Source organism: Orbicella franksi, chromosome 6 (genome assembly GCF_964199315.1).
Source record: "Orbicella franksi chromosome 6, jaOrbFran1.1, whole genome shotgun sequence".
Lineage (NCBI taxonomy): Eukaryota > Metazoa > Cnidaria > Anthozoa > Scleractinia > Merulinidae > Orbicella > Orbicella franksi.
The window spans coordinates 8024980-8049024 of NC_138150.1; the positions used below are offsets into that span (position 1 = coordinate 8024980).

The 24045-nt window shown below is 40.5% G+C and overlaps 2 protein-coding genes and 1 pseudogene across 3 annotated transcripts in view; all 3 read right to left on the bottom strand.

The window, feature by feature from the left end:
* Positions 1-3736: 3736 nt before the first annotated feature.
* The window catches only part of LOC145491435 (uncharacterized), a 35942-nt gene continuing 15633 nt past the window's right edge, over positions 3737-24045 (bottom strand). For both annotated transcript variants that reach the window (XM_081470626.1, XM_081470627.1), the window contains exons 4-13: positions 19776-20162; positions 19150-19315; positions 18269-18462; positions 8928-9112; positions 8135-8221; positions 7754-7945; positions 7022-7239; positions 5899-5939; positions 5342-5438; positions 3737-4869 (exon numbers count right to left, since the gene is read on the bottom strand). In XM_081470626.1, the coding sequence (XP_081326752.1) occupies positions 4602-4869; positions 5342-5438; positions 5899-5939; positions 7022-7239; positions 7754-7945; positions 8135-8221; positions 8928-9112; positions 18269-18462; positions 19150-19315; positions 19776-20162 (1835 nt within the window). In that variant the 3' untranslated portion in view covers positions 3737-4601. The remainder of the gene's footprint in view (positions 4870-5341; positions 5439-5898; positions 5940-7021; positions 7240-7753; positions 7946-8134; positions 8222-8927; positions 9113-18268; positions 18463-19149; positions 19316-19775; positions 20163-24045) is intronic.
* On the bottom strand, positions 9191-10787 carry LOC145491437 (uncharacterized). Its single transcript, XM_081470629.1, has 2 exons — positions 9731-10787; positions 9191-9620 (listed from the first exon to the last, which is right to left on the bottom strand). The coding sequence occupies exons 1-2, from the start codon at positions 9867-9869 to the stop codon at positions 9283-9285; spliced, it is 477 nt and encodes a 158-aa protein (XP_081326755.1). The 5' UTR covers positions 9870-10787; the 3' UTR covers positions 9191-9282.
* LOC145489286 (uncharacterized protein KIAA1958-like) lies at positions 11854-14449 on the bottom strand (annotated as a pseudogene).

Consider the following 24045-nt stretch of genomic DNA (forward strand, 5'->3'; position numbering starts at 1 on the left):
CGCGCAAACTTCCAAGCAGCCATTTGGAAGCGAAGTCTGCAAAGCTGCCAAGGGACACGACCCCCATTGGTTTTGGCTGGCGCGAAGACGGTGATCACTTTGCCGTTGACTAGATGAGCGGTGACCCAGCCCCTACAGCCGTGCTAGAACTACTGTCTTGCTCGTGTACAAGGTCATGTCAACTTCCTACCTGCAGTTGCCTGGCAAATGGTTTGAAGTGCACAGATGTGTGCAAGCTATTAGACTGTGACAACAGATGTGACGATTCTATCGAGGAGTTTGTCTCAGATGACAGCAAAGAAGACGAAGAAATCTAACTTTAATTATCAATGTTACACATGCACAAGCAGTTTCTTATATCCTGAATAATTATTCATATGTAACATTTGGCAAGTTTAGCCATGGAAACCATCCAGGAATAATTTCTTTAAGTTAAAAATAAGTTGTTGACATAAGCTCTGAAAACGTTTGAGATTTTCAATAACTAAAAACCAGTGTATGTAACATGACTGTATTTGCATTTGCTTGTCTTTGACCGTAGTAATCACATCTGTACCAGTTCTATCTGTTCACCCCAACCGAGTCATTTGCAGCTGATCACGTGATAAGCCTGGTATAGCTTCTCATTTGACATGGTTATCATATACCAAACTAAGCAAGAGGAGTCAATGTAGTTTAGAACGAGCGTTCGAAAGTAACCAATGCAATTTACACGAGCACTTTCTTTTTATTTTCACATTTTCCGTCTTATTGTTCATATTTATAATTTAACAAGTGTTGCCATGGAAACCATTCAGAGATAACACCTATAAGTCAGATATAAGTTATTGGAATTAGGTCTGAAAACTGCGTTTGAAGTTTGCAATGACGAAAATCAATGTATGTAACATTTTCAGTTTTGCATTTACTTGTTATTAGGCATCTTTTTACCAATTCTGCTTATTCAGCCAAACGGGGTGACGTCATTTAATCACGTGATAATCCTAGTAAAGCTACTCATTTGGCATGGTTATCATACACCAAAACAACCTAGAGGAATCAATGTTGTTAGAAATAAGTGTTAGAATTTGTCCCTCGTTTTGGTACCAAATGGCTCTTTCCAGGGTCCTGGCCCATGGACTATTATGCATTGTTGCTGAGTTTGTACCTGGTGGAAGTCTTGTTAAGTTACCGCGTAAGAGTCGGGTTCACGTAGATATTATATCAGAGCACTAGCTGCCTCCTTAAGAATCTTAAAATACGGTAAATTGTTTCAACTTACCCGTTCTCAGTTGTTAGAAAGTGAATCGCCTAATACCAAAACTCTAGTAAGTATTTACGTCGAGGTATGTTCCAGCTGAACTGGCGTTAATTTATGTGAAAGTCTGCATATTCACGACATATATCACGTCCCACATCACATATTCACAGCATTCATCGTTCTCGTCATGCTTGACTTCCGGCCAACAGAAAGAAAACACGTCCCGTCACGATACACAGACGTTTTTAATAGGGCAAATTTCTGGATAAAACCTCTCAGAATCGTTCAAGTGTCCATAGGAAAAACAGTGGAAACCAAAAATGGCCTATTAGCACTAGGCTCTAGTAATTTGTTTTACAATCGAAAGTGTGCGACCCAATAAATTATGCATCAGTCAAGTCCAGTCGTGCCCATCCCACCCCAGGCCAACTCCCGGGTTATGCTGGCAAGCGACATTTCTTTGCAGAGGTTGTTTGAGATTTATCCCTGAATTGAGCTAAGGAGCACTGTTCTTGATCTTGTTTCATTTTTTGTCATTTATAAATATATTTATAACATATCAACGTATAAGGCAGGGAAGCCCAGGGAAAATAAGGCTTATGTCAGGACTACCTGAGAAACTAGACTTTGGATTTCCTCATTGTGGAACGAATATGCCGGGAAAAGTCCGGCCTTAACATAACTTGTTCCACCTCTAAGAATAAGTTGATTGTGATATCTCTGTCCTTGCATGAACCACAACTGAAAAGGACAACACAAAGATTTGCTCACTCTCGTAGTGTTCTCCTTCACATTTAAAAATGCTCAGGGTTTTTCTGACTTCAAGCGACTTCATTTACTTACTTACCATTTAATATCGATTTTTTTTGCAATTTCCAGGGTAGGTAATATTCCATACACTCCGAAGCGTCGTCGCCTATGCATACCTTGCCTGTCGTTTACCGTTTAATGACCGAATTCCTTGGGGTGACGACAAATAAGTGGATCAAACGCCCTGGGGTTCAAATGCCCCGGGATGAGAGCTAAAAACAAGGGAAGCTATTTGTTTTCTTTTTAAAAGGCAGAGCAATTGATCCTAACATATAAGTTTTTTTCCTGTCACTATGTTATTTCACCATTTTATTTTAACTCATTTACACTGTCAATCATTTTAGTTTACGTTTTTCAAGTATTACGTAAATGCCGTGATTACTAGTCCCTTCCAATGTACAATTCGCATTGTCCCTGAAGAAGGCTTGTTTGGCTAGCCGAAATACAGTACACCCAATTTAAAAATTACCCTAAGTTATATCTTTAGTTAGTGGTAGTATTTTAATCCTAGCTCTAGTTTTCAATAAACCTTAGCTTTAGTCTTATAGGACCTCAGTCACGGTGTTTTGTCTTTTTTTTGGCCACGTACAAAATATCCTTTAAATGGGAGGCGTGAAACCTGAAAATAATAGCTTACTAAGATAGAAAAACATCAAAGAGATAGTAATAAACCATAAAGGAACAAGGATGGTCAAGGATGGCGAAGATTGACACGGATTGCAAACGACGAATTTGAAAAATTTAGGCTAAACTTTTCAAAATGTCAAACCGTGACTGAGCTCCTTTAAGCTTTTATCACTTCTGTATTTTAGGCAGTTAATGTATATTTTAGACTTTCATTTTTTAGAGGACCCTCCAGAAAACCATCTCTAGGTGAATGAAGGCCTCCTCTTAAAAATTAATTTATTATTATTATTATTATTATTATTATTGTCCCTGCTTTTCTATTTTTTTCATTGTAAGAAAGTTGCAACCTAGTCTCATCTGAACTAATTTTCTTGTTATCAGCATGATTTCAGTTAAATAAAGTATTCGTTTATGTTTAGTGACTTAAAACTTGATATTAAACTCGTTATATTGATTAGAAATTTAGTAAAACGTTTTGAAAGGCTTTTAACCTAAGTAACTTGGGACATGTTAAAACCGCTTTCTATTTCCTACCACTACTGCCCACCAAGATACTACAAAGTCAAGAAATGCCTTATAACAAGTACTTTGATGTTCTTGGTGTCAGTGCGAATACAGCAAAGTTCAGTAGCTCGTTTTCCCACCTATTTTGTTTCTCTCTCTCTCTTTTTTTTTTCTCAAAGCATTTCATGAATTATGTAGAGAGCTACCTGTATGCTACAGTAAGGAAAGATAATATGATTATGTCGGCTGATTACATAATTAGAGCGTGAAGGAGTACGTGTTTATTCCAATTATTTGATCCGAACGCATAGCTCAGAGTTTGTGGGTACGGTAATGTAGAGGACTTTCCAAAGAAATTCAATTTACCTATAATGCTACGTTTTTTGCGGGAACGTTATTCCACGAACGACAATAGGTGCAGAAAGACTGCGTTGAAACAATCTTTAATTTCACAAGCATATTTCAAATGTTGGTCAGCATTAACATACCAGTAGTCTCAGAAACGGTGCCACATAATTTTAAGCCAATTTTCTAAAAAACGAAAAAAAAAAAAAGTAAAGTAAAGTAAAACTTTATTTAAACAGGGTAGTCCGTTCAGCTCAAAGGCTGGTATCCACAGGGTCCTGTATGAATAGCATCAGGTTAAAAATACAAATTTATGTACACAGATTAAAACTCTATAACTATACGTTAAAAACTAAAACTACGTTGAAAATCTAATTACAATACTAAAATGCTAAGAGAACCTCTAAAACTGACCTCAAACAAGAGCGTTGAAAGGCAATAATGCTTCCGACAGCTTAAGTTCTACGTTATGGTTTGCAGGTCAGCTCTTACTCTAAGACTTATCTGTGATTGTAACTTTGGTCACTAATGAGCCCGCTAAACACGGATAATCGTTTGAACTGGTGTTTGAGTGAGGTACAATAAAAGACCATTAAAGTGGGGCTGTGAATTTCGCATCGTTGTTAGTAGACACTCCTGCAATAATTTCTTTGCTGCGCTGTGGAAAGAAGCAATAATTAACCAGCCATGGTTCTGCACGCAGTATGCGAGAATCTATTCCCGGGTATACCAACCGGTTTGCAGTATTAGGAAAAGGAACGGGGAATATTTCAAAATAAAGTTTAACAAAAAGTTTAGCTACGTTAACTCTCGTGCGCTATTCTTTTTTACAAAACCTACATGTTACGTTTTTCATTCGCCTCGTTGTTCTCGACTCCTTCTTAGTTTTTAGGTTATTTTACCCCGTTATTTCCCGAGAAACTCACTACTGCTTCGAGTAATCTTCTATTCCTAGTCGGGTGCCTCAGTAAACCAAACGAATCTTCTTCGCTAGAGCGTGTTTATAAGAGACCTGATTTTGCCTGTGTTTCTGTATGCGTTGATTTTATGATCACTTTTTAAGAGCTTGAACTGATTAAGATGTAACTTCGTTTCCGTTGCGGGCCAAATTGCCTGCGTCGGTGTTTGAAGCGAGGCTCTCACCAGGAGCATGCCCCTCGCATGAAGATCCACTGGACAATGATACCGCTGACGCGTCATAGTAAGGTTGATCTTCATCTAGCTGTTCCATGTCAAGATAAGGAACTTCTCTTTGCATCCAGTCCTCTAGATCTTGGCACAGCTCGGTAAAGGTTGGCCGCGAATCAGGATTGGCTGCCCAGCAACGCCTCATCAATTCATAGCTGTTGATAAAGGCACATGGAAAATAAGGGCCCAATAACACAATTTAATTTGAACATCTGAAATAAGCTGTTTTGCTCAAACTACAGGCCCTGAAAAAACAAACAAACAAATAAACAAACGAACGAATAAACAAACAAACACACAAACAAACGAACGAAGAAACAAAAAACAACAAACAGATACGTCTCCTGTACTTCGTATTCTAAACTGACAAATGCCCTTCACGGCTTTAATTTTTAGATGCACCCTTGAACAAAAAGAGAAGAGATGTCCTCAGACGATTTTTTATGTGGTATATTTTTATGACGATTTACGGCCGGAACAGCCTATTGGTCAGCCTTGATATTTTGAAATACAAATTAAAATATTATGAAAACCTGATCTCATTATCATTCCATCCTTTTTTTTTTGAGAAATAATCTATTTAACTGATTAACTCATCCTATCTTCTCCCCCACCAATGTGACTTACAACTCTTCTGAGCATGTATCTGGTTTTTCCATTCTGTATCCTCTTCTCAGTAGTCTCAAGAGTTCTCTGTTTTTTATCCCAGGGTACGGGAACCCTCCTAAAAAATGAAATTCATTTCATTTGTTATAACTCCTCGCCCAGTAAAATCTTCTCTTGGTAAAATATATTCTTTATATACTCTAAAATTCTTTTCATATGTCCCCCCCCCCCCCCCCCGTTTATAACCTGCCCCCACCCCGCGGTTGTCCATCTTTATGAGTGCATACGAGATAAATGGCCCATGAGGCCGGCGCGTATCTGCAGTTACAGTAGCACGACGCGGCTATTTCAACTCAGCCTAGATGGGATGCTAATTCATGGCATCCATGTTACTACATAGCATCAAATTCGCCGGTACCCATTTATACACCTGAGTGGAGGGAGAGGCATTTTGAGAGTTAAGTGCCTTGTCGAAGAACACAGCACAATGGTCCCAGCCAGGGCAAGACCCCTCCCCGAACTGCTCAATCTGGAGTCGAGTTCACTAAACCGTAAGGCCAGGACATTAAAATACTTACCGAGGGTTGCTATCTCCCAGAGAAGAACGCCATATGACCACCTAAGCACAAAATATAGATATTTATCTTTTTGACGTATTTTTGGAATTCACTCTTGTTGAGTGACCTGGTTCTCTAGACCTGGTTTTCTAGACTTGTACTAAGATAGGCTAATTGTATTAACAGGAGTGCAATTAAGAATTTATAGTAAGAGTGATATTTGAAATTCTCTACAAATTGTGCTAGCCTTTAGGCGAGTGACTTTTTTAAATGTTACGAGCAGTTGAAATCCTTAATTGCTCTAGCTTTTTCCTATTATTTCTTATTTATAATAAAACTCAGAAAATTACGAACACTCACGCGTTAATTTGCAGTTTTTTAAAATTAACGGAAATAATTGGCGTGCGTTCAGCCGATCACGATGAAGTCATTTTACCTGTTTGCATAATTTAATCAAGTTATCTGAAAACTCTCGCAAAGGTGTCTTGATAGTAATTACAAGTCAACTGTACATTTTACAATAACGGCAGAAATTCTCGCGCGCTCATTGGCTAATTTTCATCGTCGCTAAACGGACAGACACATGAATTTATAATTAATGCGATGTTGTTATTGTAGATTGTTATTGTGTGGATCCGGGGGACTGCCGTATGAAAAGGCCTGGGATGCTCGTGGGAAAATTTCAGTCAAACCCTTAAAGGACACCAATCTGGGCCTGACTCGGGCTTAATTTGTCCCTTAAAAGATATCACTTAACACGGAATAGGTTCAATTACCAGCCACTATTATATTCAGAAAAAGAGTCCGCGCTACTAGACCGGAGTCGAGAGACCGGCGGAAATCGAGCCTAAATATGGAAATAAGAGCCTTTTCTATTTTAATTTTTTCGAGTGCACCATAAAAGATACTTCCATTTTTAAAAAATAGTTGTGTTTCGTCATGTACACCAGCGACACCAAAATCCTAGATTTTTTACCCCTAAGAGAGACGACGAGCATCCTCGACCTTTTGATATGGGAGTTTCCTCGCCCCTCCGGGTTCGTAGATCCACAGCCACTTTAACAGTGTTATGAACTTCATGATCAATAACAGGATAGACGCATGGAAAACTGACGCCAATTTCGTAACTTGCTGATATACTTACACGTCACTCTTTGTGGTAAAAACACCGTCATTTATGGCTTCAGGTGACATCCATTTCACAGGAAGCTTATTGTGTTGACCTGTCATGTGATACACATTCTCTCCCAGCGTGCTCCGCGCCAAGCCAAAATCAGCGACTTTGACAAGTTTGCCGTCACAGAGTAAGACATTGCGAGCGGCGAGATCCCGATGAACGATGCCCTTTGCGGATAAGTATTGCTAAACACAAGAAATATGGTAAATCACTGTGGACAAAGGAAAACTTGCCTTCGCTAACAGTGTAAGGACGTTTTTCAAAATCGGCCAACCAACTGAACACCAACATTGTCAACAATAATAGACCAATTTCGATATATCAAAATTCAGCCTAAAATAAAAGATCTCAGCACGGGGCGCTGGGGAACAACTACCGAGTTTGTGGGGTTTATTTCCCAGAGCCTCGTATTAAGGTCTATTGTTTTAGGCTGAATTTTAATATATCGAAATTGATCTAAGCCCTATTGGGCAGTTGTCTTTATAGTGAACAGAAAGAATAAAAGGTGGCCTGGAACATGGCTCGTTCTTAAAAAAAGGCAATCTCGAACAGTCCCCTGAGGCTCCAAAGGAACACTGGGGTCCGAAAAACATGACCTGACTAGTAGAGTAAATTAATTGATATTGTAATGCCTAAACACTTAATTGAACGAGTGATTACACTAATAAAATTAAAAGGATCAAATCTTTTTTAACTTACCATTCCCTGTGCTATTTGCCAGGAGAAGGACATCATGTCCTGCGGGGTTAAAGAATCGTTTTCAGCGTCTCCTACATCTTGTTCTTCATCTCTCGAGGACTGGGCGCTGCTAATTCTCACGTCAATACTGCTATCCGTCTTCTGGAGAGCGGCGTTAACTTCGCCAATGTCGTTTACACCAGGCTCACGATGCTGCAGGTATTACGGAGAAGGTCGACTTCAAATAAATTATTCCACAATCGGGTATACTAATGACGTTAAAAATAACATGCCTTCTCTAGATTAGGAGAATTTCTTACATGTACCTCGATGAAAGGGAATCTTTACGAATGGCTACATTTTAGTTGTTATAATGATAATACCAAGTGAAGTCTATCTTACAATGCCTGTACTATCCTTGCTGATTGCTCTTGGTGTTTCTGGCGTGCTTTCTCGTATCTGCACGTATTCCATATCGGTGTTTTTTATCTGGAAATCAGAGGGCGAAGAGGATTACAATACCTTACAAGTCATCTGTTAAGTTATGGTTGTTTAGCTTGGGTAAATAGTCTATCATCATTCGTGACACGTTTAAATATTTTGGTTAAACGTGGACGACATAAACTTGGCGAGGTGTACTGTGAAACCCTACCTAATAACTACCACATCGCTTACTGGGCCACGTCTTTATGTGTTTTGGCTCGAACAAAATCTAAGAGATTATGATCACATTCATATTCTCTTGCAAAAGCTCAGTCGATCTCTTATCTAAAAGGGTTTCTAATTTGAGATGAACTATTCGATACTACCAACGAACACTCTTTGGAATGTCTAACCTCTATTTTATTGACAATTTTGATATGGTAACACGAGCTCTCGAAATGCTTGATGAGGTAAATAGATGAAAAGCAAATGAAAATACAAATAAAATTGTCATTTTCCACTGTTTCAATAGTGTTCTTATGTACATGTAGTAAAGGAGTCAGGGTCGTCTAATGAAGTTTACAACTGTGATTATATCATTTAAAATAGATAAGTAGGAACCGATTAATTTGAGCTATTTAGTCGGAGCACACGCGTGCATCTTTTTTTGGAGCTCGTACTTCAACAACTTCAGCTTATTTATTTCATTCAGAAAGAGCGCAAGCATTTATTCGTCATGTTGCTTGAATTCAGGGTACACAAATGCGTTCACCTTTTTTCTTCGTTCTCTGAGGTAAGAAAGCAGGTCTCCTTTTGCTGCATACTCCACGACGAGGAAATTTGGCGAGGACTTGGTACAACAGCCAATCAAATTCACGATGTTCTTGTGTGAACCAACCGCTTTCATAAGGGTAATCTCTTCCAAGAAATCATTCAGTTGGTCTGGAGTGGCATTGTCTGAAAGGTTTAAGCAAGAGGACCTTGATACAATACAGCTAAGTCGTACTATCATGTGCTAAAGTTCAACTAACCCAATTTCTTTCGCTTGTATAAGTTTCCTTGTTTTTCTGATCACCACTACGTAAAAATTATTGTTGTTGTTGTATTCGTTAATTTTCTATGAATTTTCAAAGTCCGTAAAATTGGCCTTTTCCGCGGCTACGACCGAGGAATAGCGAAGAATGGGACGAGTTAGCCTGTGACGTCATTGAAGGACTAACAATGGGCGTTTTCCATTTACAAAATAATTTCGGAAAATTTCTATTGGAAATTTCCGTTTGGGAAAAGCGCGTTCTATTTGTGACAAGTCCCATCCGTTCACAGGTCTCTCTCTGTCGCTTCTCCCAATCTCTCGAATTCGTCGCTTTCCCGCCAAACAAATGCTTATTATCGGCATATGTGGTTATGAGAAGTCTGACATCTGCATCCTTCCATCTTTCTAGGTTTACAATGGTAGAAACTTCACCTGTGAACGAAGAATTACAAAAGAACTTTTCAGAGTTGTTCACGCAACATTTTACGCGGGAAACGTGCACCTACAAGAAAAGCTTCGAACGAGCAAGAATTTCTACCTACCACTTTTATATGCAGCACATTCGTGCTGCAATAAATTTTCTAGATCTGGCGCTAGAACGTGGCAGGCAGAGCACTCGTAGTAGCCCTGAAAGTCTGTTTGCAAAAAGCTTCCAGAAAACTGACGCTGATCAGCCGCCATTTTTGTTGAGACACGAGGGAGCCCAGGGAGGCCTGGCTGTTTAAAAGACCGCGAAAGGCATGGAACTGGTGATAAAGACGAGAAATCTGTAAATGGAACACAAATTTTCCATTGGGAAGTTTCCACCGGGAAAATGGGACTACCTTTTCAGGAATTCTGTTTATTCCGGAAAATTTCCAGTGGAACGAACCAACAAGTCGTGTTCCATTTACATCCCAACCGGAATTTCCGGAAGTTTTTGGTAAATGGAAAACGCTCAATGTTTTGCTTGTGAGAAGAATATATGCGAACATGCGATAGTGTGATTCAAAATCTTTGCAGAATGCAAGGAAGATGTGTTGTTGGAGGCAGTAGCAGTACAGTATGCTTGGGAGGGAGCAATCCTCTTCATTCAATAGCTCATTCTCGAGGACACTCGTCTAGAAGCCAAAAAAAGTAAAGACCATAGTTACTAACTATGTAAAGACGAAAGAAATGTGCTGACTTGTGCAAGGACGGACCGAAAGAGGGAGCCATCGAGGAGTTCTTCGATCTCGGATTCGTCGCTACTGTAAAAACCAAGAGATTTTCATGGCCTGTATATTCTTCTCCAGCTTCTAGTGCGAAGCTCGACATTGTCGAATTTGGGATAAGCTGGGAGCCATCTGACTATTCAATTCAAACGAACCCCAGAGTTCCAGACCAAAACAATGGCAACTAGGTGAGATAATTATACGGCAAATTAAACGCATCGAGTTTTTTGGTCCTCGAAATAGAGAGTTTTCTAAACTAATTGTCAACGACACGTACGTATGTCCTACAACAAGGCGGTTAAGATTACTGAGGCTTCGAATCGCAGAACTAGCTATGTAGTTTTGGATTTTGTATACAACCACACGCACGAGGTCAACAATCGGCAGCTGAGTTTCTCAAAGGCCCTTCAGCATACACAATTGTTTTGTTCTTTGAGCGACGAAATATATCCAGGTTACAAACATAAAACGAATCAAGCATTGACCGAGTATATAAGGAGAGTAAAAAAAACCATTAATTTAGATTCGACTTTACCAACGGAGATTGTAGCGCTAAAAGGAAAATGCCCTTGTTTTCGTCTGAAACGCAACACTCAGGTTATTGGCGTAAAAAGAGTTTTAAAACAAAAACAAACAAACAAACCAAAAAATGAAGGAGAAATGTATTCATTTAACTGATACCATACTAAACCTTCTGCCACGATCTTTGATTACTAGTACGAAAAATGCAAATTTTTGTAACTCGCAATGTTTATGTTCATATACACTAATTGACTTCGTATACATACATACGGTCGGTCGAAGCCAAAAGACGAATTTTTCCGCGTTTTTGAATAGTTAGCGGAAAGAGGTTCGGTAGAGTACTTAAAAAAGTCTTTTATGTAGATTAGTCCTCTTGGTGTTCTCGCCGTGAGACGTCCAAGTTAGCGCCGGATAGCAAATGGTGTGACATATTTTCTGTTGTTGCTTCGCACGGGTTCAGTGGTGTTAGGGAATTTCAGTTTAACCTGGGAGTTTACCTAACCTTCTGATGTTGTTTGGCGATTGTGACGATTAGTAATGGTAATAGGACTGAGTAGAGTCCAATTCGGTCTGTAATCGTGCGAGTGGTAGCAAAATCGGACGACCGCGCAGCGGGAGACTGATTTGTTTATCACGAGTATGAGTACAGACCGAATTGGACGACACGAAGTCTTATTACCAATTAATCATAAAAATTACAATTTCGGAGAAAAGAAGAATACCAAGGTATGAAAGCAAGGGAAAATTTGCATAAAAAGACTGACAAAGGAGGCGTAAATTGTTTAATGTCGCTCTGAATTGAACACAGTCAAAATGGAGTTGCTGGTTGCTAAGTGATGAGCGAAAACAAGTCTCAGTCAAAAACGCAACCATGCATGAAAAACGCACAACTGCGCAGAACAACTTATTAGAATTTCGTAAAAATCAACCTCAACGCTAAACAGGGCAGTTTTTCTTGCGAAGGACAATGTTTTTGAGCTGAGTCGATCTACAGTTCACTTCAAGCTATAAAATAATCAGAGTCAGAGTCAATGGTGATTCTTCGTTTCCTTGGCTTTTCAGGACGAGGACTAGACTTTCTCTTAAGTTGTTGGTGTTGAACACATAACTGTTAAAAATTTGAAATGGCGCCGACAGAGGCTGTTTAGTGGCCATGCTGTACATGGACGACGGCATACTGGTGAATCCTGCCACATTCGCTGATGAAGAAACCTTGGTTTAAACTGATTGGAAATGCTGGTCGAACATTCTCTTTCATGCATGCAGCTGATGGATTTGCTGAAGCTGTAGGCACCGAACTGTGCGAAGGAAAACGACTTGTTGATGAAGCAGATGTTGAAGAAATCGCAGATGTCGAGCTGGATTGTGCTGACACGTATCCGCTAGCGATGTGAGATAATTCTCGTCTTTCACTGACATTTATTTCGTCATAATCTTCCAAGGAGGATTCCCGAGCATGTCCTTTGACCTGGATAATCTTGTGACGAGGTTGACCAGCATTCTTAAGCTTGGCAACGACGGTTTTTCGCGTTGAGTGATTTGTGATCTTCTTGTTGGACTTGGGGGGCAAACAGCTGGCTAAAGACTTCATTATGTGCCTAATTCTGTGCTGTCCCATTCTTGTTTTCGAGTACCTAGGTATTACTTGTTGGTCTGGGAACTATCGTCAGGTACAACGGACCGGATTTCTTCAGGACCTCATGTCGGTGCTCCAGCCACTCTTCAAACAATTTCACGGGATCTCTCTCGCCTCCGTCCGTCGACCACATCTGCTGAGGAGAGCGGCGTGTTGGATTTCTCAGCCCTCCTTGTCTCGTTTTCGTCGGATTTTCTCTGAATTCTACCACCTTGCTCCCATCTGCCGTCTGGAAAACGACATAAGCGTCCTAGTGCGTCAGTCAATTCCAGCAGTGCCCATCCCCCCCCCCCGGGCTAACCCCCGGGCATTAGCATTTTTTTTTAAATAAATGGGCAAATTCCCCGGGGTGGGAACACATAAGCTGTCTAAATGCCCCGGGGTGGAGACGAAGAAAGAGGGCAAATGCCCCTTCCCCGGAATCGGCGCCTTCCAACACCTCTGCAGTTTTTTTATTAATCAGGGAATAACCCGTTCAACTGTTCAGTATTTTAATGCAACGGTAGGACTTCAAGGACAAGAGTACGTGTTAGTTGATTCTGATTATATTTATTTCTTTATATTTGTTTTTAACAGTTTGCTAGAGGATAGCTGGGATCGCGGCGGACGTGCCTCCAGCCGCGAGCGATGATAGGTGCCTGTTTTCGCAGGCTACTTTTTCTGTGAAGAATCAAGACATTTTAAATGATGATGCATTGCATTTTAAGCTCGCAAGATCTGTCTTGAAGATCGCATCATTTGAATTCGCAGACCTTAAGTATTTTAACTCCACTTTCATGAATTTAAAAAATGCTAGACTAGTTTTGAATCCGAAAAGCAAAATAGCCGTGTTCACGTCAGTGATTGTTTTGTGATAAACAAAGTATAGTTCACCTCGTCGCTTATATGTATATGCTTACAAGTAATGAAGAAATATCTAAAATTGAGAAAACACACCTTTAAAACATCTACAAGTTTCTCTAGTCCCTGACGGACAAGTCGTTGTTCGACAAATGCCTCGTCTTCCCCGATGAACTCATCCATGGCACTTTCGAAAACACGTGTGTCAAATGCCCGGGGGTCGCCCCGGGGTACGCAAATGCCCAGCCCCGGGGCCGCGATAAAATTGCAGATGCCCCACCCCCGGGACTGACAACGTGAGCAAATGCCCCGCGGTTGCCCGCGGGGGGGGGGGGGGGGGGATGGGCACTGCTGGAATTTACTGATGCATAATGGTCTTGTCTTCCTCTGAAGCCCATCGTCTCGGAGAGATTTATGAAGTTTACGTTTGTCAACGCAAGGCCATTGTGCTTTCCAAGTTTGCCTGCTCCCCAGAAAATTGCTTGGTCTGTTTCACTGTATGGATGTGCTTTGTTTGGGCGTTTACCTTTTCCCTGGCGGCTAAGCTGTTTCGCTTTTGCGTCGAGCGTTTCTTGCGACTTTGTGAACTCACGACCGGTTATGATGCTCACTGGATAGTTCTTGTGACGAAGACACCGATCTATGGCTGCCTGCATTACTCTCAACGAGTCGGGCTCGTAGTCTGTACCATCTTTCTTCCTTATTTCAACGTAAAACTTGTTTAAGAGGCCGTCAAGAGCTTGTGGATAATATGTCTGCATGTTTACATTAATGTTTCTGGCTTTACACCATTCTGCCCACGCTGCCATCCATGTTTTAGTTGCTCGAGCGGTGTTTTTGGAGGCTGCGGTTTCATTTATTTCTGTAATGTCTTCGTCCGATACAAGGGGAAAACGAGCTTGGTCTACTGCCATTGTTCCTGTGTTTTGTTGAAGAAAATATGGATTTTCACCGGAGGAAAAACTGTTCAGTGGCATTTCAGTCGGGTGAATGTTTGCCTCCGTTTGCAGTTGTTGCGAAGCGATAAACGATGCAGTGGAGGACTGAACTTCATCTGAACATGTCAACATATCCACGAAGGAACTCGTCTAGATTGTTGGCATAAACATTTGTGCCATAGGATTAAAGAAATCACTACTGTCTTCTAAAATATAGTCATTGTTCAAGGGAATAAATTCTCCATTTTGACGAAAGCCTCAATTTAGGAGTTTGTACACTGTTTCTATGGTGATTGAAACCAAGGTTGTGATTGGTTGATTTAAACTACAACTTTGAATGGATTGGCTTACTGAACTGTCCGATAACAACTTGACAAGTGAATTAATGGAAAATAGAAGTTTTTTAAACCATTCACAATCGAGGAAATTGTGATTTATATGATTATGTCTGCTAATCGTTTAAGGTGGTATGGTACCCTCAAATGAACCAAAAAGTTTGTTTAAATATGGTGAAGAAAGATCAATTGTGTGCTATTGCACTCAAGAAGAGTGCAATAGAGTTTTACTCAAAATGGCTGCTATGGAAACCAGCCACAGCCTTTTGAAGTAGTGTTTTATGGTATTGACGCCAACACTTCCTGCTCTTTTACAAAACAAGATTTGACTGTCAAATAAGCATATCATGTAAGTTTCTGTTTAGTTCTGTGCAATGAACCTAAGTTTTGACAGTTAACTCTTATTTTCAGTGCTTTTTACAGCTTTATTTGGAAATAACCTTATTTTTGACCACACCCAGTGGACAAATCATCTCATGTCGCGTGACAGACCTTAAAATGTTACGATTTTTTTGGTTTATGACATCACGACACTATTGGTCTTTGATCAGCCCAAGTTTCGGGAATTCTACTTAAAAACCTTGCAAAGTAGAAATGTTGGCGCGAAATCAGTCAGTACAAAAGTAAACTTTTGAGAAAAATGCACTTTAAGTTTCTTACACGAAGTATTAAGCATTTAACGAGCCACAAATAGTGTGTGTGGGGGGGGGGTGCAGATTGGATCTCGGGGGGAGGGGGTGCAATGGTTGTACTATTTTGTAAAAAGTTACCGTAGTTGTGGGAAATATTCCTTGTCATAAGGGAAATGAATGAGCCTGTGATGGCAATTTGAGGCAAAGCTTTTCACAAATAATTATACCAATCGAGTTGTACATGTCTTAAAAGTTTTTTTTTATAAATAGTTTCGTTCATATAAGTTAAAAATAATCTATATTTTTGGCCACGTTCTTATAGTAAACAGTCGTTGCTATGGCCGTTGCCACGTGAAAAAACTTATACCACTGTGTACTTTCCTTAAATTTCACACTCATCTGGAGGAAATTCGGCAAGATCGTTTCAAAATGTTTTTGACAAGTCCTCAAGGGTCTTAAATCTTGTATTTCCAAGAAATGGAATTTTTCATGAACATCCCGATATTTTAGGGTACCATACCCCCTTAAGTTAAATTTATTTTCAAACATTGATCTGGAGCAGTAGGCAGCACTGGAATTCAACACCGCCCAACGTATTCTAAGCCTGGATTGCCGGGAAAACTTGGGGAATCGAGGGTAATGTTTGAATCTAGAAATGTTTTGACACTCAAAAAATCTGCAAGTTAAGTCAACGTCAAATTACTATGTTCAGCGTGTGGTCTTGCTATTTTTTTACCCAACAAGCCTAACCAAGATGTGGAAATTACGTACGCAATATATCAGGAACTATCCAAGAGACGATTGTACAAGGAATATGTCAGAAGAAAAGTCAACAACGCGCCAGGGGTTAATTTGCGCCGAAATTTTGCCTTTGCGAGTACTCCTTCCTTCTCCCCCAGAGAAATAACGTGACTTGAGCCCGCGATCCAATCGGTAAACTAGTGACTGGTCAGCGGTAAACTTTAAAACAAAACACGCAACCTCAATGAGCTCTAAACCTGAGCCCGCGATTTAGTCACGTGATACTGGTTATCGGATAACTTATTGTGACAGCTGTCAATTAACATTAGCGTCGACGCCCAAAATCAAAGATGTGGCTATGGTAATGGTGCTACTCTCTTAGTTTTCAAGTTATTGGCGTACGGACAGACGTACGTACGGAGAGTAACGTGACAATCAAATTTTTTCAGATCGATTGGTTACCAAATTCTCGAAGGTATGAGGCTCCGCTATAAAAATATATACATCGTAACCGTCCTACTAATCGTAACTAGACTCCGTATTGTATTGCTGGATGATAAGGTTCTTTCATCTGAAATTCTGGTCCATTTTCCCATAAAATATGAGGCACAAATAACCCAAATATGTTTTCAGAGCACTCGAGGCCTAGTCAAACATCTCTTGAGTGCTTCACTAAGGTCCTTCGATGACGTCACAAGAAGCCCGACCCAGATCCCAGTTTACTTGGTTGTGGACGTAGAAATTACAACTTTAAACGCCTTTAGAAACACGGGGATTTTACTTAGATTTCATTGTAAATGGTTTGAACCCAGGAGTATCAGTAGTTCGTATAGTGTGATCGTCCGGGTGAGTGTAGTTCTGAAAAGAACTGTTGTTGGTGACTGACGTTTCGACAACCTGAGCGGAAGTCATCTTCAGAGTCAAGTGAATAGTGTCAGTCGATGATCTTATAAGTTTGGTCCGTTGAACGTGATTGGTCAGTATAGCCATGATGGTATTGGCTGAAAGAGTCGTGTAAAGTTTGTCATCAGTCATTGGTGGGTTTCGATCCGTCTATTGTTAGTCAAGTAGGTCGGTTTTGGTCCGTGTATTGTTGAGTCGGTCTGTTAGAAACTAGTTGCGCTCGTCTCGACTATAAAGACTTTGACGAGACGAGCGCAACTAGTTTGTGACACACCGGACAGCTTACGTGACGAAAACAGATACCTTGAACGTGTTTTTCACAAAAACAACTACAACGCTGACTTTATTAGACGAAACATTTACCGACCTACTGAAGCTGACGCTACGAACAGGAACCCTACACCTGTTACTACAGTGACTATACCTTACATTAAGGGCACTTCTGAGACCATCTCGCGGATCCTACAGCCCTACAACATTCGTGTAGCCCACAAACCTACAACTACGTTACGACACTTACTGACCAACGTGAAAGACAGAGACGAACCTAACGACAGACAGGGAGCAGTTTACAAGATCAAATGCTCCGACTGCCAGGCTTCCTACATTGGTGAGACTGGCAGAAACCTTAACACGAGACTGACTGAACACAAACGAGCCACGAGAAATGGTGATGCCAACAATCACATTGCTGTACATCATCAACTGACAAACCACAACATTGACTGGGACTCTGCTCAGTGCTTAACCTACAGTACAAACTATTTTCAACGACTGACTCTGGAAAGCTGGTACACTAACCTAGAACAAACGCCTCTTAACAGATGTCAACAACTACCGGCGCCTTACAAACGACTTATCCACGACAGAAACGAAACCGACAAACGGACTTCTAACAGACCGACTCAACAATACACGGACCAAAACCGACCTACTTGACTAACAATAGACGGATCGAAACCCACCAATGACTGATGACAAACTTTACACGACTCTTTCAGCCAATACCATCATGGCTATACTGACCAATCACGTTCAACGGACCAAACTTATAAGATCATCGACTGACAAACACTATTCACTTGACTCTGAAGATGACTTCCGCTCAGGTTGTCGAAACGTCAGTCACCAACAACAGTTCTTTTCAGAACTACACTCACCCGGACGATCACACTATACGAACTTAGATTTTATTAAAGGAAAAAAAAAACACAATTGCGGGGGGGGGGGGGGGGGGGTTAGAGAAGCACTGTGAGAGTAGAGTGTCTTACCCAAGAACACAACCGGGGCTCGAACAATTACAGTATAATTTATATATATCTCAGAGTCATTTAACATACCTTGAAGCATCTTAATAGCCACAGTTATTGTAGATTGACGGGGTTTCATACGCGAAGAGGCCTGCATAATTCCTTTACAAACTTTACCAAAGGCGCCATGACCGAGCTCTTCACATATGGTGACGTCACTACCCTTTATTTCCCATTTATCTCTCTTCTGATCCTTCAACTGTATGTTGTGCTCGTTATTCTCCCTGAAACATCAATTGCCATGGCATCGCATCAACGTTTTAATACACAGACTGAGATGCCTAATGAAAGAATAGTCCCTCAATCCGTCCGTCAGGAAGAGAAGCAGCCAGACAGCCAGGCAGCCAGGACGCCAGACAGCCAGGCAGTAAGTCAGTCAGTCAGTCCTTCCGTCCGTCCGTCCGTCCGTCCGTCGGTCAGTTAGCCAGCCAGCCAGCCAGCCAGTCGGTCGGTCGGACGGTCGATCAGTCAGTCAGTTCCTTACTTTTAGAGTTACAGTACTTAATATTAACCTTAATTTTTAAAATGATACTAAAACAATTTCTCGCCTAACCATTGTGGATACTTGAGAACGTTTAAACTAACTTTGTGCCTGCAGCAAGCTGATGAAAGTCCATCTCGCCTTATGCAAACAGTGGTACAGTTGACTCCCGATAACTCGAACCATCGCTAACTCGAACCCTCGCTAACTCGAACCCCCCGCTAACTCGAAATAATTTTCATTTCCCTTCAGGCCATTTTCTATATAATTTTACCCTCGCCGGATAACTCGATCGCGACCTCCCGATAACTCGAACCTTTTACTATTTCCCCTAAAGGTTCGAGTTATCGGGAGTCGACTGTAATTGTAGCCTATAACCATGTACCATAAATATGCAAATACGCAAAGAACTGAAAAGAATGTTAAAAACCTCCGTTTTCTCCAGATGTAACCAGAAACAGCAAATCCAATGACCACAGCAGCTGTCACACCACCAATAGCTATCAACACGATCACTAATGTACTTAACGTATTTGTGTTCGGGCCGATCCATTCTGTGGAAATCCTTGATGAACTGGTGGCATTTTGTACTTCAGCTGTAGAAAAAAATCGTTCTTGTAGAACTGATCGAACTGGGAACTATGGGGAGGTCACGCTCTAAGTGAAATAAATAGAAATTGTCTTTTGGTAAAGGACTTTTTATACCTCTGTAAAATGTCGACATTTCAAATATCTAGAAATGCAGATTGCGTTTGCACAACAAACGACCCTAGCTTACTATCTATACAAGTTCCAGTTCTAAAACAGTCTTGGAGTACAAGTTCTTGAATACTTTAGGAAAGAAACGTACTCACTAAAGATTTTAACCTTTGGTTCAAGAAATAGTTTGCCTTCCTATCGCCTCAGTTGAGAAAACATTTTATTTATTGGTACCTGGAGGTCTCGCCACTGAGCTGAGTGCGTTGCTTCGTAAGTACACTAATATTATCTTAGCCCAGCAACCGCAATTTTACGTCGATGAACTGTTCTCTAGGTATTCAGGTGGATGGTGTTTACCTACAGTGGTGTTCCACCGACAGAAGAGGTTATTGCTTCTGGTCACAAGGTATGTGATCCACTTGGCATCTGGTGCCGCGAAATACACTACTTTATTGCTATCATCCGCATAAGGTTTTGGCCATGAAGCGTCCCTAAAATTAGGAAGAAACCAGCCCTGGTGGTATTTGTTTGTACATTTCAGTGATCTGTTAGTTCTAAAACCATTGCTGGAGGACGCCACAAAGTAAACATTGTTGTCAACATTCTTGTCCTCCACATGTACCGCTAGAAGTTTGTGCTGGTCTTTGACAACCGTCAAATCCCAGACTGCTCCTGCTGAGAAAACTCCATCAAGATACAGCTCGATAGTCTGGCTTGATCTTGTTGCGAGGATTGTTATCAAAGCTATGGAAAGAATTAATCAAAAGAACTTTATCAAATTCTCAAAATCGTGGAGTTATCAAGCGAAACGTTAGCATCTTTGGCATCTAACTTCCCGGAGTCGGTACTCCCAGAGAAATTGGGTGAGGGTGCGCGGCCCGCTTCCCAAAATTCTCACCCTACTTATGACCAAAATCTGCGATCTTCCCAAATCTATTTATGACCTGACCAAAAATTTCATACCCTAGTTATGACCTGATCCCTCAATACCCTGTTTCAGACCTGCCTTATAATAAGTTACATAGTTCAGACCGATGTTAAAGGCATTGTGGAGGGCTTTTGTTGAAAAAGTAGCTTCTTCTAAAAAAAACATACCAAATTCGAGATTAGAGTAAAAAAACCATACCCTATTTATGACCAAAACGGCTGAAAAATCACACCCTTTGGGGCCGCACATACCTATTTAGCCCATATAAGGGAGTATCCCCCTTCCCGAACCTAACGCTCGCCGCTGCCATGGAACTCAATGATGTTGATGGTTGCACCAAGTTAACGCGATGGAATTACAGCTGTATAAGAAAAAGACTAATAAAAGTAGACCAAAATTTGGGCAACAAGGTTGCAGAATTCAGCGTTGATTGCTTTTATAAACTAAAAGATTTAAAAATCGCCCATGAGGACTTAATGATACTGAAGTGCACAAAAAAAAAAAAATAGAAAAGAAAAGAAAGAAAGAAAGAAAGAAAGAAAGAAAGAAAGAAAGAAAGAAAGAAAGAAAGAAAGAAAGAAAGAAAGAAAGAAAGAAAGAAAGAAAGAAAGAAAGAAAGAAAGAAAGAAAGAAAGAAAACGGTAACTGATTTTGTCAGGTTGTGGAGTCCTAATATAGTGGAACCCCGATTTTACGATCGTCGATTTAACGATATTCCCGATTTAACTGATGATCAACATTCTGTATCCCGGCAAAAGTAACACTAAATTGTGTGCAGCAGAATACCGATTTAAGAGGCTGTCCGTGTAAGAACCGACCACTCGATTTTCGGCCGAAAACAGAATTTCTTCAAATTTTCTGTGTGAGACAGTTAGTCCATATGATAAACAAAAATAGCAATAATTTGGCTTTAAGTGCTATTTTTCAATATTTCTGGCGACGATTTCCGAATACGGTCCAAAACCGTAAAAACCGTTCTGTTTCGAGTCAAATCTAGGCGTTTCGCTGAAGGAGCTGAAAAATTACGCTTTTACTCAAATACAATAAAACTTACAGACAATTTTATCTCATGTTTTTTCTTTCGATTAACGGTAAAATATTTAAAATCGGGCTCAAGAAAAATTAATTATGATTTTTTGAAAATGCCCTACAGATAGCCTTCGCAAAATTTTAGCAGGCATGCTGCTGGTTGAAGGAGTATTTCTCAGAAGTATAACGTGATCTGGAGCCCTGACCAATACTCATGTTTAGTACTAGGGCTAGTGTACCGGGAACAGGAAAGAAAACTTTGGGCACTAACCTTTTGGAGCTACAGGAGTACGATCAACATAGCTAATATTTAGACGCGAAAGCTTGCGTGACACAGTTTTGCACCGATTATTTTTCCTAAGTTTCCTGCCTAAATTTTTAAGTTTCCCGTATAAAATAATATTACCTTGGAGCAAATATTCTCAAAATGTACCCTTTGTTCGGAATAAGGCATGAATAGCCTTGAATTCACCAAAGATTCCTTCAAAATTGGGAATTTATTAGCTAACTGCTGCGGTGTGAGTTGCCTAAGTTTCGCCTAAACACAATTGCTGAAATTGGGTCATCACAGGCCTTGGACTATACAAAAATTCCATATTAAACATATTTAAGATGTAAAAGTGTTTGTCATATGATTATTGGCAAGAAAAAAAATAACAGTGTACCGCGAATGTACCTCAGATGTACAGATAAGAAGATGTCGATTTCAGTCGGCAAACACGCTGGAATGTCAAAGCTATTTTGGCAGCTCTCCTAATCCACTTTTTGTTTATTTTGCATTGCGCGTTAAAAAGCAATACCAATCCCGGGTACTTGAGAAATAAATTATTTTACTGTTTATATTTGATTTTAGAAATGGCTTAGAAGCTTTGCCTTTTTTATTCAACAGTTTTTTTTTTTCGTGTTGCTATTTTTGCCTAGCCCTTTGTGCTAAAATTAAATTATGCAAATTATAGAAGTCTGACGTCGACAGCGTTTTACTCAGTTTATGCAACAGATAACGAATTTATTTTTTGCGCTTTGCGTCGTTTTTGCTGTTTGCAATGGCAGGATCGTGTTCCTTCTCAGCAGTTACAAGTGGCACGTGCGGAAGTAGTCGTGGATTTACAGAATGTGTAGCCCTAAACAGCTGTGACGGCGATATCAGTTGGCATCTTCAAAATCACCACCTGTCAAGGGAAAATGTTTGTGAGAAGGATCTAATCCTGGCCAGAGCAGGTCTTCTAGAGCTCACAGAAGAACAGGTTAAAAATGTGACGGTTTGTCCAGCTCATCGTTTTACCCTGGGAAAGTACTGGCAAGCCCCTAAGACCTGCCAGTATCCAAAACATCATGGCAAGAAAACGGCGGTGACTGGAACACATGTAATTAATTTCAAGCTAGCCAGGGAAATTAAAAACATATTTGGAGAAGCTACACCCGTTGGTTAGCGTAAGTTTTAACTTTGAAGATTTTAATTTGTAACCACTGCATATTGTTTACGTTTGAATGCCCTAACGGTAATACAGACTTCATTTTCCCATGAGTCATTTCACGAGTGCGGTTTGGGAGATTATCGGACACCCTGCCGCAATGAAACATAGTTTGTTCTGAATATGAATATTACACAAAATTCAAAACAACAACATTAACAAAACTTGCTCATTTTTTTAAAAAGCTGCTTAGCAATACAACTTCCGGCTGGTTGGTCAGGGTTTACGAGTTTTTTTCGTTTTTGATGGGGGCAGGTGGGCGTGGTGTGTAATCGTGTGATCTTCATGCTGCAGATTCTAGGTATTTTACAAACCCTTATGAGGAAGTTTATTGAAATTTATTTTTGTTATACCAGCAATCTGCACAACGTGCAGGAAGCAACACAGTGAAGACGTACGTTGCTCAAGAAAAAAGACTGGCTGTACCCCAAGGAACCTGAAGACAAGACATCCCATCAAAGGTATGCAGCGAGTGCAATCCGTTTTTAAAAAGAAAGAGTGAAAAATCACTTTTACTGTCACCTTTGTTAATAGCGTAACGTGACTTGACAAATGTACTTGCTTTTACGTTTTCATAGACCTGCCAAAGAGGCTGCCATGGAAACCATCGGCCTCCTCGTCACCTCGATCCCATTCCGTGAGCCTCCAACTCCTCAGAATATCGCCTCGACTCCATGCTGGAATCTGGGAACAGATGCCGCGTCTCCTCCAACACCCTTAGTTACAGGTACCGTTCGTGTGTATAACTCAGCTATGGACACGATTGCAAATCTCACTGCACAAGAAACAAAACGCGAGCCTCTTATCTCCCAACTGAAAACCCCCTTGAACAACTTGAACAAAGCGGAACAGTTGAATGTTGTACAAAAGGTTAGTGAAGACTGTTTGTTAGTGTATAGTGCAATAGCACCAGGAAGTGGCGAGGAGCTCTTCAAGTCCATGGCTCAGTCTACACAAGGAGAAAAGTTTGACGGTTCACCACCTGGTGATCTAGTGGTACTTATGACTGCATACAAGAACGCTAAGACTAAGAATTTAAAGAGACAGATACTAAGCCTTTACGCTTATAGATATCCCATGAGCATGCTGCAAAAAATTCACCAACCATACGGAAAACTATCCACATGGGAAATAAAGCAAGCACGCTCTCATGCTAATCTAAGCGGCCCTGTGGAATTTACAAATAGACTGTACTTCT